Below are 16,914 nucleotides of genomic sequence, written 5' to 3'. Positions count from 1 at the left end.
GCTTTAACCCACTGTCCACGGCGCGGCCCCAAGGCATCCCCCCCGCGGGTTCGGTGCCAGCTTTCACTCATTTCTGAGAGCTGCCCGGGACTATCCCCAGACGCCTTTCCTTCTAGTCCACACCCCAGGCTCCCTTTAGTTCACTTCCAAAACGCCAGCGAACAGCTTTCCCTCCCACCTGCTTTCGCAGCCCTGCAAAGCATCGACAGGGCTGCCTGCATCCCCGCTGGCTCGCAGCGCCTCGCGGCTGGTCTCTGCCCGAGCCTCCAGCACCGCCCCACGGCACACAGGGCCACGCCGGCCCCCACGTGGGGCCCAGCCGGCAGCCTGTCCTGCCCCTCCCCCCAGGCCTTTGAAGACTGCTACCTGGACAAGAAGCCCACGGTGCAGGCCCTGCTGGAATACACGGACCGGGTGTTCACCTTCGTCTTCGTGCTGGAGATGGTGCTCAAGTGGGTGGCCTACGGCTTCAAGAAGTACTTCACCAACGCCTGGTGCTGGCTGGACTTCCTCATCGTGGCCGTGAGTGCGGGGGGGCGGGGGGCGTCTGGGGCCGGGGCCTGCCCTCTGACTCCTGGCTGTGGCTAGTGCCAAGGCGACTCCAAATAGCCAGGAGCACTGAGCAAGGAGTCTGAGAGGAACCTTGCATACCCGTGCAGGTAAGGGCCAGGCAGCACGGAGTCCTGACACCATGGTGCCCTCAGTGCCCAGGCAGCACAGAATCCTGACACCATGGTGCCCTCGGTGCCCGGGCACCGTGAAGTCCTGACACCATGGCGCCCTCAGTGCCCGGGCAGCACAGAGTCCTGACACCATGGTGCCCTCAGTGCCCGGGCACCGTGAAGTCCTGACACCATGGCGCCCCCAGTGCCCAGGCAGCACAGAATCCTGACACCATGGTGCCCTCGGTGCCCGGGCACCGTGAAGTCCTGACACCATGGCGCCCTCAGTGCCCGGGCAGCACAGAGTCCTGACACCATGGTGCCCTCAGTGCCCAGGCAGCACAGAGTCCTGACACCATGGCGCCCCCAGTGCCCAGGCAGCACGGAGTCCTGACACCATGGAGCCCTCAGTGCCCGGACACTGTGAAGTCCTGACACCATGGCGCCCTCAGCACCCAGGCACCGTGAAGTCCTGACACCATGGCGCCCTCAGTGCCCGGGCACCAGGAAGTCCTCACACCATGGCGCCCTCAGTGCCCAGGCACCGTGAAGTCCTGACACCATGGCGCCCTCAGTGCCCGGGCACCGTGAAGTCCTGACACAATGGCGCCCCCAGTGCCCGGGCACCGTGAAGTCCTGACACCATGGCGCCCTCAGTGCCCGGGCACCGTGAAGTCCTGACACCATGGCGCCCTCAGTGCCCGGGCAGCACAGAGTCCTGACACCATGGCGCCCTCAGTGCCCAGGCACCGTGAAGTCCTGACACCACGGCGCCCTCAGTGCCCGGGCACCATGAAGTCCTGACACCATGGCGCCCCCAGTGCCCGGGCAGCTCAATTCTTGGGCCTCCATCCAGAAAGCCCACTGCTCCTCTGCACTTTTATAGCCAAGTCAAGCTGACACGTGAGGCCCTCAAGGGTCTTGACCTTGTACCTGTTGACAAGGCCAGACGCAGGGAAGCCTGGAGCTGCTGACAGTCAAGGTCCTGGAAGGGAAAGACAGACTTGACTCAGCAGCTAGGAGCTGGGGCACAGACCTGGCCAGGGTGGCTGTGTGTTGGCTGAGCGTCCCTTGCCCGGGGCTCAGATCTGTGATAAAGGAGGACCACAGCACAGAGGGAGCCAAGGGCGGGGGGATGCGGAATGAGACACCCGCCTCCTCCCCCAAGGCCGATGCTCCCTCTCTCTGCCCCTCGCAGATCTCCCTGACAAGCCTCATCGCCAAGATCCTGAAGTACTCGGATGTGGAGTCCATCAAAGCCCTGCGGACCCTCCGCGCCCTGCGCCCGCTGCGCGCCCTGTCTCGATTTGAAGGCATGCGGGTAAGACCACCGCGGAGCAGCTGGGAGCCCAGGCCCCCCGACACCCCCACAGCACCCACCCTAAGCTCTGGGCCCGACCACGAAGGTCGAAGGTCGGAGGTCGGCTCTGCGGCTCCGCTTCCTGCCCTGGCGGGCGTGGTGCTGCACAGCCTGCCTCCCTCGTTCTCCCTTCTCACCCAGACACATCCCATCTGCCGGGACTCAGGCCCCACCCCCTCCTGCTCTTAGGTGGTGATGCCCACGCGTGGCCCCACAGGCATCCCAGCTCCGCTCTTGTTCTCGCTGTCATTGTCCTCAGAACCCGCCAGGTTCTCTGTGTTTCCATCACACGGTCGCTGCTCTCCCACTCATCAGCTCAGCACCAGCCATCGGCACCCACCTGGCCCTGTGGCCGTCCTCCCCTCCCCCACCCCCTTCCTGACGCGCATCCTCAGCCCCCACCTTGCTCTCCCCGCCCACCCAGGCTGGCCCTCAGAGGGGGCAGAGAGTGAGGTTTCACGCTGTGTCTACACCCTTGGCTCAGACAGCAGGGGCTTTTGAAACTGACTTGTGCCTTTACAAGCGCGTGAAGCTAGAGATTGAAGTGGCTTGAAATGCATTTCGTTTTGCATCCAGGTTCTTGTTTGCTGACTCACAAATGAGCAGGCTTATGAACACGGATTCAGATGTGCACTGACTCTTGACCACAGCGTGCTTGACACTGCATTGTGTGTGTGGTATTGAAAGGGAACAACGCGAGGTCCCAGAAGACTGCAAGTGCAGTGAAACGCACACACACATGCAACACACGTGCGCACACACACCTGTGCACACACAAACACGCACATGCGCACACGCACACACACATGCACACAGGTGCACATGCGCACACACACATGCACACACATCCCCAAACGAGTGAGTGTGTGCTTGCCAGCCCCTCTTTCGCCTCGGTGCTGAGGGAGACACGGAGACCTGCCCAGATCAGGTTTAGGGAAGGAAGTCCGAGCCTGAGCTTGCTGGTGCGCTAGTTAGCGCATTTCTCTGGCTGCCTTCAGAGCCTGCCGGCTCGAGCAGCACAGGAGTCAATGGGGCCCCGCAGGAGGGAGTTCAGGCTGCGTTTGAGTGTTCTAGGCCCTGTCCTGTTTTTACCAGGTGGTGGTGGATGCCCTGGTGGGCGCCATCCCGTCCATCATGAACGTCCTCCTCGTCTGCCTCATCTTCTGGCTCATCTTCAGCATCATGGGCGTGAACCTGTTCGCCGGCAAGTTTTGGAAGTGCATCAACACCACCGAGGAAGTGTTTTCCATAGTGCCATTCTCCATTGTGGACAACAAGTCTGACTGTATGGCTCACAATGACTCTCGCAAGCTCTTCTGGGTCAACGTCAAAGTCAACTTTGATAACGTTGCCATGGGCTACCTCGCGCTGCTCCAGGTGGTGAGTCAGCCGGCAGCCAGCTGCACCTCTCCCTTCAGCTGCTCGGGGCCTGGCAGGAGATGCCCGTGGGGTTTTGCCAGGGTTGGAAGGGAGAGCCAAGGGCCTTCTCTGTCCTGCAAGCTGCAGCGTGGCCTCACAGTGGTGCAGTGGGGGAGGAGCGTGAAGGGCTGGGGCTGCCAGGAATCGCACGTGTGACCGCTCAGACAACACCACCTGTGCAGAGCGGACAGGTGCAGCCAGGTCTCTGTCTTCCGACCCACATGGTCCCCGAGCAGTCGTGACTTCCGAGTCGGCGTATTGTACGACGCCTCACGCTGACGCCGGCCTCCGATGCAGCCGTGCCGCCTCCCACTCGTTCATCCAGTTACCCAGGAGCCCTGCCTGCTGCCGTTTGTTCCCGCATCCACTGAGCAGCTCTGCTGTGCCGCGTGCTGTGCTTTCCCTCGGGGACACAGTGCAGCCCTGGCTCCAGGGGCCGATGTTTTATGAGAAAAACCCAAGTAAATGAACAGAAACAGCCCAGCAAGTGCTCCAGGAGGCTCAGGGTGCAAGAGGGCACGCCCACGTGCAGGAACTCACAAACACTAAACTGGAGACGGTAGTGTGGGTGGCTTCCGTTCCAGGCGGGGAGACAGCCCGTGCTGATGGCCTGTGCAGCAAGTGCGAACGTGGCTGAGCAAATCTGAGTCCCAAGACAGAGACTCGACCAGGGTCACGAAGCAGCCTGGGAGCAGCTGACTGGAGAGCCAGACATGTAGTCCATGCCCCATTGTGCATGTCTCCATGTCTGCTTTTTATAAGAATTACTTATCTGAAAGGCGAGAGAGAGCGAGAGAGAGAGCTGCAGGTTCACTCCCCAAATGCCTGCAGGTAGCCAGAGCCAGGAGCTCCACCCAGGCCTCCGGTGTGGTGGCCAGGACTCAAGCACTCGGGCCTAGGCTAGGCACATTAGCAGGAATCTGGATGAGAAGGGGAGCAGTGGGATGCACGTCGGCACTCTGATAGGGAATACCGGCATCGCAAGGGCAGAAGCCCACCGTGCCGCCGCCGGCCCCAGCGTCAGTTTATTGTCCCGAAAGCCACATGAGCTGCCGAGCCCCTTGCTCCTCAAGACCCCTTAGCTGGGTGCCTTCCCCCACTCACCAGGGAGGGTCTGGGCAGGCAGAGGGACAGACACTGACAGGCCTCTGCTCCGCATTTCCAGGCAACCTTCAAGGGCTGGATGGAAATCATGTACGCAGCTGTTGATTCCCGAGACGTGAGTCCAAGCCCGCTGTGCCCCCAGCCTTCCTCTGCCCGTGTCCCACCCATGCCGGTCTGTCCTTGACAAGAGCGGAACGTGGCCTTATGCCGGAGCAGCCTCACGCCATCCCTGTGTGCGCAGTGTGCAGTGGTCCCTCTGTCGGGTGTCCAAGCCCACCCCGTCCCCTCCCATACACACGCCTCTGCTCCTCCCAGAGGGAAGCAAGCATCAGGTAACGGAACAGGCAGTGTGTGTGCAGGAGTTCCCTGGGCGGGAGCCAGGTGGGGAGGTGCTGCTGGGGGCGGAGCCTCTCGGGCCGTGGCAGCCGCCGGACGTGCCTGCCCCCACGGCCTGGCCCACCTGGGCTCCTGGCAGGCTGCTCTTCCGGTGCCTGCGGAGTGTTCTGGGCTGGCTCAGCACCCCCAGAAAGAGGGAGATTCGAGGTCCGCGTGGGCGACCCTCATGCACAAGTCTGGTGAGACTGTAGAAAATTCCCGAATGCTCTGGGGGTGCGTGGCTGAGCCGCGTCCTCCACAGCTGCCCGCCGTGGCCGCCCATGCAGCCACACCCCTCCCGCTAGCCTTTCTGGGCTCCTGCTGCTTCCCCCCGCGCCCATTCCTGCCTCCCCAGCTCCGCTCCCAGGTGAATGGCCTGTCTCAGGTGGGCGTTCGGGCCAGCCCCTCCCCTTACCCACCTCGTCTGCTCACAGGTCAACTGCCAGCCCAAGTGGGAGGAAAACCTGTACATGTACCTGTACTTTGTCATCTTCATCATTTTCGGAGGCTTCTTCACCCTGAATCTCTTTGTTGGGGTCATAATTGACAACTTCAATCAACAGAAGAAAAAGATAAGTGGGGCCTGGGTGCTTCTGCCCACAGGGACTCAGCCTTGGCCTGGAGACCACTCGCAGCCCTTGGCGCCTGACCCGGCTCTGGCCTTCAGCACCAACACCACCTGCCCTGGCCAAGCCCTCGCCCCTGTCCACTGCTGGGACATTTGCGTTCCTCCCGTGGCCACGCCACCCCTCCCCTCCCCCGCCCTGGGTCCCCAGTCCTCCCACTGGCACAGGTGGGACCCCGTGGGCAGCATCGGGAGAGAAGGGGCTGCGCCCCCAGCTTTGTTTGAGGCTCTGGCCCCTCCAAGGGCTGGGTTGGGATGGCACAGGCAGAGCCGGGGCCCCGGGCCCAGCAGAGTCCCTGTCTTACCTCCATTCACTGTCTGACTCGCCCGGGGAGGGCCTGATCCCACTGGCTGGTCAGCACCCAATCCCAGCCAACCTCTCGTATTTGATATTCCAGCCGTGAGACCAGTGCAGGTGAGCCCAGGCCCCCGTGCCACCCTCCCTGCCCCTCAGGCTGGTGGGGCGCCACTTTAGATCGGAGCGTGAGGGGTGACGCCTCCGGCTCCGTGGGCGCCCGGGCTGGCCTTCCTGACTCAGTCCCCTGCCGGCCACATCGCACATCTCCCCAAGTCTCAGGTAAACAGAGCCCAGTTCAGGAGTGGACACTCAGAGCCAGGGATCACTAGGACACATCCAGCAAGGCAGGCGTCCTGCCGACCAGGTCCGGGGCATCCGAAGTGGGCAGGACAGGTCTGTGGCTGCCCTACGGGGGCTCAGCACGACAGTGCCCGCTCATCAGAACCTAGGGCTTTGAGCTCACGGCAGCGGCCCCTCTCCCCTTCAAGGTGAGGGGACAGAAGCAGGGACACAGCTGGCCTCGTTAGTGGCAGAGCCAGGGGTCCACGGTGTCCCCCCGAGTCCTCTCCAGGAGGCCTTTGCTGCAGAAGCGGTCTCAGGAGTAGAGTTTTCCAGCACAGATCTCAGTGCTGCCCCGCGCTTGTGTCCAGAAGTTGCCCAACATCCCTTCCCGGCCCCACGGAACTCGGCACTCCTCCAGCACGTGCAGTGACCCATCTGTGCCAACATCCTTCTGAAATGGGTGGTTTCAAATCCTGTTGGAAGGTGCAAGGAGAGGGGTGGGGTGCAGCACGCCCGCGGGATCCGTAAAGAAAACTCGCACGATGAGATTGCTACCACTGCAGCAGCGCAGGGAGTGCAGTCGGCAGGGCCTCGGGAGAACGGGCCACGGTGCCTCTGAGGCCGAGACCCGGGGAGAAGGCCACGGATGTCCCCAGCTCCTCGCCAGAGGGGCTGAGCCCCACAGGGCTTGCTCCAGAGGCCCTGCGGGAAGCTCTGGCCCCTTGGCAAGAAGCCCAGTGAGTTTCACTGCAAGAGGGTTGGGCCCAAGGCTCAGATGGGAACAAGCAAGTCCTTCCCCCTGGAGTCCAGCTCGCAGGCCCTCCCTCTCGTGTATCCAGGCAGCCCCTCTGGGTCCCCGGAGAACAGAAACCAGCTCTGCTTCAGAGACCCGCACGGGAAAGCCCGGTTGGCCCCAGCCCCACAGCTCTGCCATTGCTTGAGGCACCCAAGCAAGACGCCCCCGGTCCTGGGCTCGGCGTGTCTCTCCGCAGAGGAGGGGAGACGCCGGCATGGACCTCCCCCTCCAGCATGCTCCCCGGGGGTTCCTGTTGTGTTAGTAACAGAGTGTGGCCCTCTCGTGCACCTAGGGGGCCAGGACATCTTCATGACGGAGGAGCAGAAGAAGTACTACAACGCCATGAAGAAGCTGGGCTCCAAGAAGCCCCAGAAGCCCATCCCGCGGCCCCTGGTGAGGCCCAGCGTCGTGTCTGTGGCCCCAGCCCGACCGCCTCTCCCGGCCAGCGCAGTCTGCACAGGAGAACAGGGTGGAGTTTGGAGATGGGGCGATGAGGACTCCCAGGCCCCAGGCCTGAGGAGTTTGTAAACAGCTCTGGTCTGGGATGGATGTGGCCCCTACAGGGGCTCCAGACAGACCTGCGGAAGGCAGAGCCCCCTCAACAGATGGGGGACGACCCCCTCCAGCCCCGGGAGAGCTGTGAGGCGGCAGTTGTGCATGGGCCCACGTCCTTTTGAGTCTGTCAGCTCGCTATAAGCCAGCAGGGGCAGCCCTCCCACCACGACGCAGAGGCCAAGTGAGCCTCGCTGGAAGCTCCCTGCTCTGACAGCCCCTGACGGCTCCCTGGTCTCCCTCACAGACACACACCTAGCATGTATGCAACAGGTACCCGTGTGCAGCGGGAAGGGTAATCCAACCTGGTAGGGCGGCTGGTGCATCGTACTGAGGTGTAGACCACTCAGAGCGGCCCACTCTGTCTTCCGCGCATTCGCCAGGCACTGGGGGGACCCAGGGTTAGCGCAGTGAACAAGGGGAACCAAGTGCCTGCGCTCAGAGAATACACCCCGGGGCCGGCACCACGGCTCACTAGGCTAATCCTCCGCCTTGCAGCACCGGCACACCGGGTTCTAGTCCCGGTCGGGGCGCCAGATTCTGTCCCAGTTGCCCCTCTTCCAGGACAGCTCTCTGCTGTGGCCCCGGAGGGCAGTGGAGGATGGCCCAAGTGCTTGGGCCCTGCACCCCGTGAGAGACCAGGAGAAGCACCTGGCTCCTGCCATCGGATCAGCGCGGTGCACCGGCCGCAGCACGCCAGCTGCGGCGGCCATTGGAGGGTGAACCAACGGCAAAGGAAGACCTTTCTCTCTGTCTCTCTCTCACTGTCCACTCTGCCTGTCAAAAAAAAAAAAAAATAGAATACACCCCGGGGACAGGGACAAATCTAGCAGAAACCACACATGTGCTAATTCCCGGGCCGGAGGAGTGCCGGGCTGGAGGGAGAAAGAACAGAGGGAAGGGCAAAGGTGCCCGCAGTGGAGCCTCGGGGACTGCAGTGTCCGAAAGTGGGGCGGAGGAGACTTGAAAAGGCAGCCTGGGGGCCAGCGTTGTGCTGGAGTGGGTCACGCCACTGCCTACACCGCAGGCATCCCATGTGGGCACCAGTCTGTGTCCAGGCTGCTCCACTTTCAATCCAGCTCCCTGCTAATGGCCTGGGACAGCAGTAGAAGATGGCCCAAGTGCTTGGGGCCCTACATCCACCTGGAGACCACTGCTGGCTCCTGGCTTTGGATCAGCCCAGCTCCAGCTGTTGCAGCCATTCGGGGAGTGAACCAGTGGATGGAAGACCTCTCTCTGGCTCTCATTCTCTCTTTCTCTCTCTCTCTCTCTCTCTCTCTCTCGCTGTGCCCTATAAATAAATCCTTTTTAAAAAGCAGCCTGAAGGGCAAGCAAAAATCAGAGTCAGATGTGAAGGAAAACATGGCAGGGAGCTTCAAGGTCAAAGAGATGTGAAGCAGCGTCCAGCAAGGCCCCCTTGGATTGCACAGGAGTCGTCAGAGGTCTTAGCGAGAACCGCGTCAGTGGCAGGATGGGGGCCAGAACAGTGTTGGGCAACGAATAGGAGGCAAGGGGTTTGCACAGCTCTTTCAGCAAACCTAGCTGTGAACATGGGGAGAGACCACAGCTGTAGTTGGAGCCTCAGGAAGAGTTTAATTAACGTGAAGAGTGGTTAAGTCACTGCAGGTTTACCTAAGGAGCCAAGGACTGAGAGACATCCACATAAATGTCAGAAGAGTGGCGACAGCCAAGGGAGGACAAGTGTGACCAAGAGCCTGACCCAGCAGCAGCAAAGCAAAGGGACCAGGAGGCCGGTAGGGGGTGGTGGTGAGCAGGTGACCGGCTCCAGGGGAGGAAGGGTTTTATGTGACACGGGACAGCACAGGGCTTGGGGACAGTGGGGAACAAGGAGGAAGCCGGGCCTGACCCTTACCCTGCGGTGTTGGGGCAGAGACAGTGGTGGCCTTTGAGTAGGAAGACGTGTTTTCAGCCCAGGGCAGCACCACACGGAGGAGGTCTAGAAAATGACGTAGGGACTAAGGGCTCGCACAGCAGTAGGATGTTAACAGTACAGGAAAGCATAGAGGGCCACATTAAAAATAACCAGATGCAAATGACCCCGGTTACCCAGGCCCCTGTGCCTCTCCCGAGAGAGGGCAGAGAATCAGGACCTGACCGGATGCCCTGCTTGCATCGGCTCGGACGTCTGTGCACCCCAGGAATAGAGAGATTTCTCAGGGGTAAGTCGCGTCATTGCACACCTTACCCTCAGCAGGTGCCCTCCCCTCAGCAATTCTGCAAGGGCTTCCTGAGCCCTCGCTCCACGGGGGGCCCTGAACTCAAAGGGCTCGTTGTCTAGTAGAGGTGAGAAGCGTCCACGGGGGTCAGAACTCGGGGTCAGCGTGGAGGCTGAGGGAGCCAAAGAAGGGCCAGCGCAGTGTGCCCGGCGCGACGAAATGGAAGAGTGGCCCCTCAGGACTACTGGAACATAATCCCCAAGAGAGCAGACTGGACTGGCACTGCAAGGGGAGGGAAGACCACAGAGCAGGTCGCAGGGAGCGCCCGAAGGCCTCCGAGGGCTGGGAGAGGTGGCGAGGGCTGGAACTGGGGTAATGAAGTAGAATCTACTTGAAGAAGGATTTTGGAATGGACAAGATGTGGCTTCTGTCTGGATGTAGAGTGAGAGAAGAGAGACAGACACTTGAAAAGATGCACTTATTCATTTGAAAGGCAGAATGACAGGAAGAGGGGAGAGACACAGGGAGGGAAAGAATCCTGCGTCTACTGTGTCACTCCCCAAAGGCCATAGCAGCTGGCGCTGGCCGGGTCACAGCCAGCAGCCGGGGGAGTCTCCCACGTGGGTGCATGAACCCGAGTCCCTGGCTCACCTTCTGCTGCCCCGGGTGCATTAGCAGGAAGATGGGCTGGAGGTGTGGGCCAGCAGGGACCAGCGCTGGTGCTTGATATGGGATGTGGGCATTCCAGACTGCAGCTTACCCACCGTACCACAGTGCCCACCCCAGGCAGGCTTTTAACACGCATCTGTGGGGGACCCAGCCCCTCCGGAGGCCTGTTCCTTGTGCCAGCACAAAGGCCCTGATGCCGCCACCCCTTGTCTTCCCAGAACAAGTGCCAGGGCTTCGTCTTTGACATCGTGACCACACAAGCTTTTGACATCGCCATCATGGCCCTCATCTGCCTCAACATGATCACCATGATGGTGGAGACTGATGACCAGAGCGAGGAGAAGGCCCAGGTCCTCAGCAGGATCAACCAGTTCTTCGTGGCTGTCTTCACGGCCGAGTGTGTGCTGAAGATATTCGCCTTAAGGCATTACTACTTCACCAGCGGCTGGAATGTGTTTGACTTCATCGTCATGGTCCTCTCCATTGGGAGTAAGTGGGCAGCTTGGGGGGGTGAGGGGAGATCTGGCCTCTGGGGTCGTCTGGGCTGCTTTCTGAAAACCAAGATGATTCTTCAAAATGCATGGTAGACGTTGAGAACCATAGATTGGAAGTGTCCCCGGCTGCTCTCTCCACGCCGTCGAGTCTGTTGGGGCACCTGCCGGGGGCACAGCCCAGCTCCAGAGACCCAGCGGCTGTCGGGGGAACACCGGCTCCTGAGCCTCAGGCTGGAAGGTGAGGGCGTCTCCAGGGGCCGCCTTCAGCATCTCCGGAGTAGGTGGTGGGTGCTGTGATGTGTGGTGAGTTCTAAAGTCCAGCCTGGCAGGGAAGAAGTGGGCTCCCAGCAGAACAAGGAAGGGCCAGGAGGGCTCTGCTAAGTGCACCACTAAGCCGAGGCCCTGGAGTCCAGTGGCTGTCCACGGAGGGCCCTGAGCAGTAGGAAAGTCGAGAGCTCCCGGCTCTCAGGGTAGCACTGGGTGTTGAACCCGGGGCTGCGGGGGCACCGCTGCTCAGGGAAAGTGGTAGAGTCTGAAGCTGGCTTGGGGGATGGAACCACGACAGCCCTCGCGGAGTTCCCGGCACTGGGCCGGGCAGCCCTTGGAGGGTGGTGCCCTCACTGAGTATACGTCAAATCAGACCCCAGAGACTCAGCAGTCACACGAGGGCACAGCGTTCACGGAGGGCAGAGCTGGATTCAGACCAGGCTGCTCTCAGGAACTAAGGGCCTCCTTCCACAGCCGGCAGGCTGCCCCTGCACTGCTCGGGGCTCAGCTGAACGGTGACCCTGAGAAGCCAAATCCCAGCTCACGAGCTTCACTGTGCATCGGAAGTAAACCCGTAAACCCTTGTGGGGAAATCCTTCTCCTTGTCCTGCCAGGGCGGAGCTGTACATTAAATTTCCCATCGATTTCCTATCAGGAGCTGGTAGCGTCTCAGCAGGACTTGGCAGCATTTGCGCGGTCTCACCTAGCCTTGGTGAGGAGTTGTTTTTCTTTCTGTCTGTCTCGTTGTTGCTGCTGTAGTTTTTTAACCACTTTATCGGGGTAAGACTGACATACAGCAGTCTGTGTCTATCCAGTGTATGTAATTTGTGCTTGGAGATGAGGAGGTACCATGAAACCATCACGCCATCACCTCCAAAATGTCCTCCTGCCTGATTTACTCATTAATTTCCTTGTATTATGTGCTAAGAACACTTAAAATATAGTTGCTGTCTTAGAAATTTTTAAGTATACGATACAGTATTGTTAACGTTAAGCACTATGGAACCAATGGCTGGAAGTGCACGCACCCCAACGCTGCCTTTCAAATAAATAAGCAAACAAACATTAAAAACCGGCACTGTGCTGCAGAGCACAGCTGTGGAGCCTTCCCACCTGCGTGCTGCGTGCTGAAGCTTCGCGCCCTCTGCCTCCGCCTTCCACTTCCCCTTCTCCCCCCACGGAAACCACCTACTCTGGCTCCCTCGAGACTGGCTAGTGCCAATTTCTCGTGTGGATGGGCCCTTCTCACATTTGCCATCTGCACCTGCCTAATTCACATAGCATAGTGGGGCGGGGGGGGAGCAACAGGTTGGTTTTTATCAGTTTTTGTTTTGCTTTGCTTTGCTTCACTTTCCAAAGGAGAGCTGTAAACCCTTCTTAGTTTATATTAAAGGAATGAGCTTCCTTATGTAACTTCACATATCATCAGGCTAGAGATAAAATGCACCCCAAGTAGTCAGGTCTGTGATGAGGACACATAGCTACCAGTGAGCAGGAACCGCTCGCGGAGGCAGCTGGAGTGCACACGGAGGCACCCGCCTGTCTGTCTGCCCTCTCCCTCCCTTCCTTCTCCACTCGGAGACAGTCACCGAGTATCTGATGTTAAAGTGTGAGGATTCATCTACCCTGAGTAAGGGCCTGACGTAACTGAAAGCAGAGACCAGGCCCAGGCAGCAGGCCTGGAGTTAGGACAACGATGTCGACGCCCATGCCCCACAGCAGGGCGCCTGGATTCAGTATTTGTCCAGCGAGGGTCCTCGCTAGCCACAGTGATGGTTCAAGCACTTGGGTTTCTGCCCTCCACACGCGAGACCCAACTTCGGGCAGACCATTCTCAGCTACTGGAAGCATTTGGGAGTGAACCAGCAGATGGCAGCTCGCTCACTCTGTGTGTGTATCAAATACAGAAGTAATATTTTTAAAAGCTGAAGGCCAGCGGTTTAGCAGAAAACTATAGACTGTATGGACACACGATGTTCCCGTACTATAGGAAGATGTCCCTGTCAAACTGGACTTTAAGAGAAAGATATTCCCAAAGATTGCAGAATCCAGGATCACAATGATTTCCCAAGGCCTTTCCCACTCCCTCTCTCCTCCCAGCGCAGCACTGAGACCAGCCCTGCGGCATGACAAAGGGCAGGCCAGGAATCAGCGCCCCTGAGAAGGCTCCTTCACCACCTGTCCTGAGGAGTGCGGCCCCCCAGCCCCAGCCCTGGCCTCATCACTGGGACAACTTTGGTTCCAATGGAGCCTCTGTGGGTCCCAGCAGGCTCCTACAGGTCCCCAAGACCAAGCTTCAAAAACCCCCAACTAGACATCAAATAAGGGAACATATACCTTCTTCATCCTTCAGCCTTATTCATAACTGAGTCTGGGGGCAGTAACTGACCCTAAAAAAGCCCATCTCCGGGCCCAAACTGAGTTCAAGCACAGTGGGAAACGAAAGGAGCAAATTAGCACCATCATACAGACATCTGGCCATCCAAAACCAGTCCGCTTCAGCTGTCGGCAAGCTGCTGACTCCTTGGGATCCTTATAATTAACCCGGGCTCTGTGCAATCATCCACGGGACCCTGCGCCAGGGACTGATTCTGCACAGTAGGAGACAGGGAGACAAGTCCGTGGGGGCCTGGGCGTCCCAGGGCCTGCGTTGAGAACAAGGTGCAGCGTCGGGCAAGAGCAGACAGCGTGAGAGCCGTGGGCACGTGGGTGCGGTGCAGTCACTTCCAGCTGCAACGGGCTGCAGGAGACAGGGCTCTGACCACAGAGGTCGACTTAAGAAGACAGCTGTGGGTGGAGGGAAAGGCAAGGACATAGTGGGAAAAGCAAGGCTTCCGGGAGGGGTAGCAGATTCGCGCAATGAGCATTTCCTGAGCCCGCTCCCTGCCGACCTCTGTGCTAGGCGTGGAGGACCCGGAGTCCTTGAGGACGAGTGTTCAGGTGTGGCCAGCTGGGCTGGTGGTCGGTGGTGCTAAGTAAATCAGCCCCACTCTTTTTTTCTTTTCTTTCTTTTTTAAGGCCTGCTGTTTTCCGCCCTTCTTAAGTCGGTTGAAAGTCTCATCTCCCCGACGCTCCTCCGCGTCATCCGCCTGGCCCGAATCGGCCGCATCCTCCGGCTCATCCGGGCGGCCAAGGGCATTCGCACGCTGCTGTTCGCCCTCTTGATGTCCCTGCCCGCCCTCTTCAACATCGGGCTGCTGCTCTTCCTGGTCATGTTCATCTACTCCATCTTCGGCATGGCCAGCTTTCCCCATGTGAACCACGAGGCCGGCATCGACGACATGTTCAACTTCCAGACCTTCGCCAACAGCATGCTGTGCCTCTTCCAGATCACCACGTCGGCTGGCTGGGACGGCCTGCTCAGCCCCATCCTCAACACGGGGCCGCCCTACTGCGACCCCAGCCTGCCCACCGGCAGCGGCTCCCGGGGCAACTGCGGCAGCCCCGCCGTGGGCATCCTCTTCTTCACCACCTACATCATCATCTCCTTCCTCATCGTGGTCAACATGTATATCGCCATCATCCTGGAGAACTTCAGCGTGGCCACGGAGGAGAGCACGGAGCCGCTGAGCGAGGACGACTTCGACATGTTCTACGAGATCTGGAAGAAGTTCGACCCCGAGGCCACGCAGTTCATCGCCTTTTCTGCCCTCTCAAATTTTGCAGACAATCTCTCCGGCCCCCTGCGAATCCCAAAACCCAACCAGCACATCTTAATGCAGATGGACCTGCCCTTGGTCCCTGGGGATAAGATCCACTGCTTGGACATCCTGTTTGCCTTCACCAAGCATGTGCTGGGAGACTCCGGCGACTTGGATTCTCTGAAGGCAAATATGGAAGAGAAGTTTATGGCTACTAATCTTTCCAAAGCGTCCTACGAGCCAATAGCAACCACCCTCCGGTGGAAGCAGGAAGACATTTCAGCCACTGTCATTCAAAAGGCCTATCGGAGCTACGTGCTGCACCGCTCCTCGGCCCTCGCCAACCCCCTGGGGGTGCCCAGGGCAGAGGGGGAGGTCGGGCCACCCCCAGGAGATGAAGATTGTGCGCTTCCAGACAGATCTGAGAGTGCGTCTGCCACGTCTTTCCCGCCATCCTATGACAGCGTGACCAGGGGCCTCAACGATGCCGTGCGCGCGAGCGCCTCCAGTTCACTGCAAGATGCAGACGAAGCCACCAGTAACGAGGTGACGGCCCCCGGGCCCTAGCGAGGCTACCCCGCTGGGACATATCCGGTTCGGATGGGTTTCTCTGCTCTGTGCTCGCTCTTGCCCGCTCTGGAGGTCACCCAGCCCCATCCTCACCACTGCACGCCCCTGGTCACCAAGTCAGAACTGGGCAAGGCTGCAGCTGGGCGAGCCTTCCTCCCGACGGGTGTCAGAAGCCAAGAGGGTCTCCATGGTGACGTCCCTTCCGAATTTCACCATCAGAGCATGGGGTCTCTTCCTTTCCGGAACACGTCCTGGTCCTTTAACTTCGACTATGACCAGAGGCCATGTTTACCAAGACAGACTTCTCCGGACAGAACCCGCAGGCATGTGGCCGCGTGGAAGCTGCCGTGTTACTTAGGGCCCTGCATGACTGCATGCTGAGAGCTGGCGGACAGCTGCCCTGGCCTGGTAACACCTGTGCTCTGCACAAAAGGCCTGGGGGGTTTCATTCAGAGTTCCTATTTCTAAAGGGACAGCAAGGCCAGCGCCGCATCTCAAGACGTCATCTTGTTTCTTCTTGCGTGTGTGGTGCTGACCGTTGGGAGTCACCTCCCGTTCAGGACTCCTGATGCCCTGCAGCTTGATCGGGAGGCTGGGTGGGGCAGGGGGATCCCTCCCTGGGAGCTGCAGAGGCCGGCCACCCCTCCCACAGATTGCTGGCAGACCAGGGCCAAGGTCTCCGCCCTCTGCACCTTGGTCTCTCCCAGAGTGAATGCGTTCGGCACCCCTCCATCTCAGGGTGGAACTCAGTGGTCACTGTCCCCACTGGTGATGGGAAAGCACTCTGCTGAGGCTGCGTGGGGAGACCTCTCTGCCAAGTTGCCACGGAGGCTGTGGACGCATCCCAGAGCCCAGCTCAAAGTCAGACTTTCAGGAGCAGAGTCTGCACGTCCCCTAGGGCCAGAACTCCATGGTTAGTCCAATCAAAGAAAGACCGGGGGCGGCGCTGTGGCCGCATAGGTTAACCTCCACCTGTGGCGCCGGCATTCCTTGCGGGCGCCGGTTCAAGTCTTGGCTGCTCCACTTCCAGTCCAGCTCCTTGCTCATGCACCTGGGAAGGCAGTGGAAGGCGGCCCAGTGCTTGGGCCCTGCCCCCCGTGTGGGCGGCCCAGAGGAAGCCCAGGCTCCTGTTTTCAGATGGGCCCTGCTCCAGCCATTGCAGCCTTTTGGGGAGTGAACCAGCAGATGGAAGACCTCTTTCTCTCTGTCTCTCCCTCTCTCTCTCTCTCTGTAACTCTGCCTCTCAAATAAATAAGTAAATCTTAAAAAAGAACTTTTGGAAAGATTTGGTAGACAAAAGATACCGCCAGTAGTTTCCTTCATTCACCCTACAGATGTGATTAAGCGCCACTGTATGATGGGCATTGCTCCAGGAGGAGATAAGAGAGGAGTCGGGTCCCAGAAGGTGAATTTGTTTAGCAGTGAATGTAAGGGCTGCTGGAGGAGTGCGTTCAGGCCAAAGGCACATGGAGGTGTGGGAGACCGGTCTGCCATGTGGCCACGAAGAGGTGGAGGACCCTCTGTGGAGTGGAGTCCAGTGAGCGGTCTGCAGGGGCACTGTCCTGGAAGGGATTAACAAAGTTCCCATGGGACCCCCGAGTGGGTTCTCAAGGGAGCCTGAGC

At 59.7% G+C, this 16,914-nt stretch overlaps 1 protein-coding gene across 9 annotated transcripts in view; it reads left to right on the top strand.

The window, feature by feature from the left end:
* The window catches only part of SCN10A (sodium voltage-gated channel alpha subunit 10), a 118,709-nt gene extending 102,145 nt beyond the window's left edge, over positions 1-16,564 (top strand). For all 9 annotated transcript variants that reach the window (XM_070073062.1, XM_070073058.1, XM_070073057.1 and 6 more), the window contains 8 exons: positions 349-522; positions 1,861-1,983; positions 3,118-3,402; positions 4,607-4,660; positions 5,355-5,492; positions 7,210-7,314; positions 10,538-10,808; positions 14,099-16,564. In XM_070073062.1, coding sequence (XP_069929163.1) covers positions 349-522; positions 1,861-1,983; positions 3,118-3,402; positions 4,607-4,660; positions 5,355-5,492; positions 7,210-7,314; positions 10,538-10,808; positions 14,099-15,288 — 2,340 coding nt within the window. In that variant the 3' untranslated portion in view covers positions 15,289-16,564. The remainder of the gene's footprint in view (positions 1-348; positions 523-1,860; positions 1,984-3,117; positions 3,403-4,606; positions 4,661-5,354; positions 5,493-7,209; positions 7,315-10,537; positions 10,809-14,098) is intronic.
* The last annotated feature ends 350 nt before the right edge of the window (positions 16,565-16,914 follow it).

This window comes from Oryctolagus cuniculus, chromosome 4 (genome assembly GCF_964237555.1).
Source record: "Oryctolagus cuniculus chromosome 4, mOryCun1.1, whole genome shotgun sequence".
Lineage (NCBI taxonomy): Eukaryota > Metazoa > Chordata > Mammalia > Lagomorpha > Leporidae > Oryctolagus > Oryctolagus cuniculus.
Note: the sequence above shows the minus strand (reverse complement) of the source record. Positions and strands in the feature narration are given on the sequence as shown.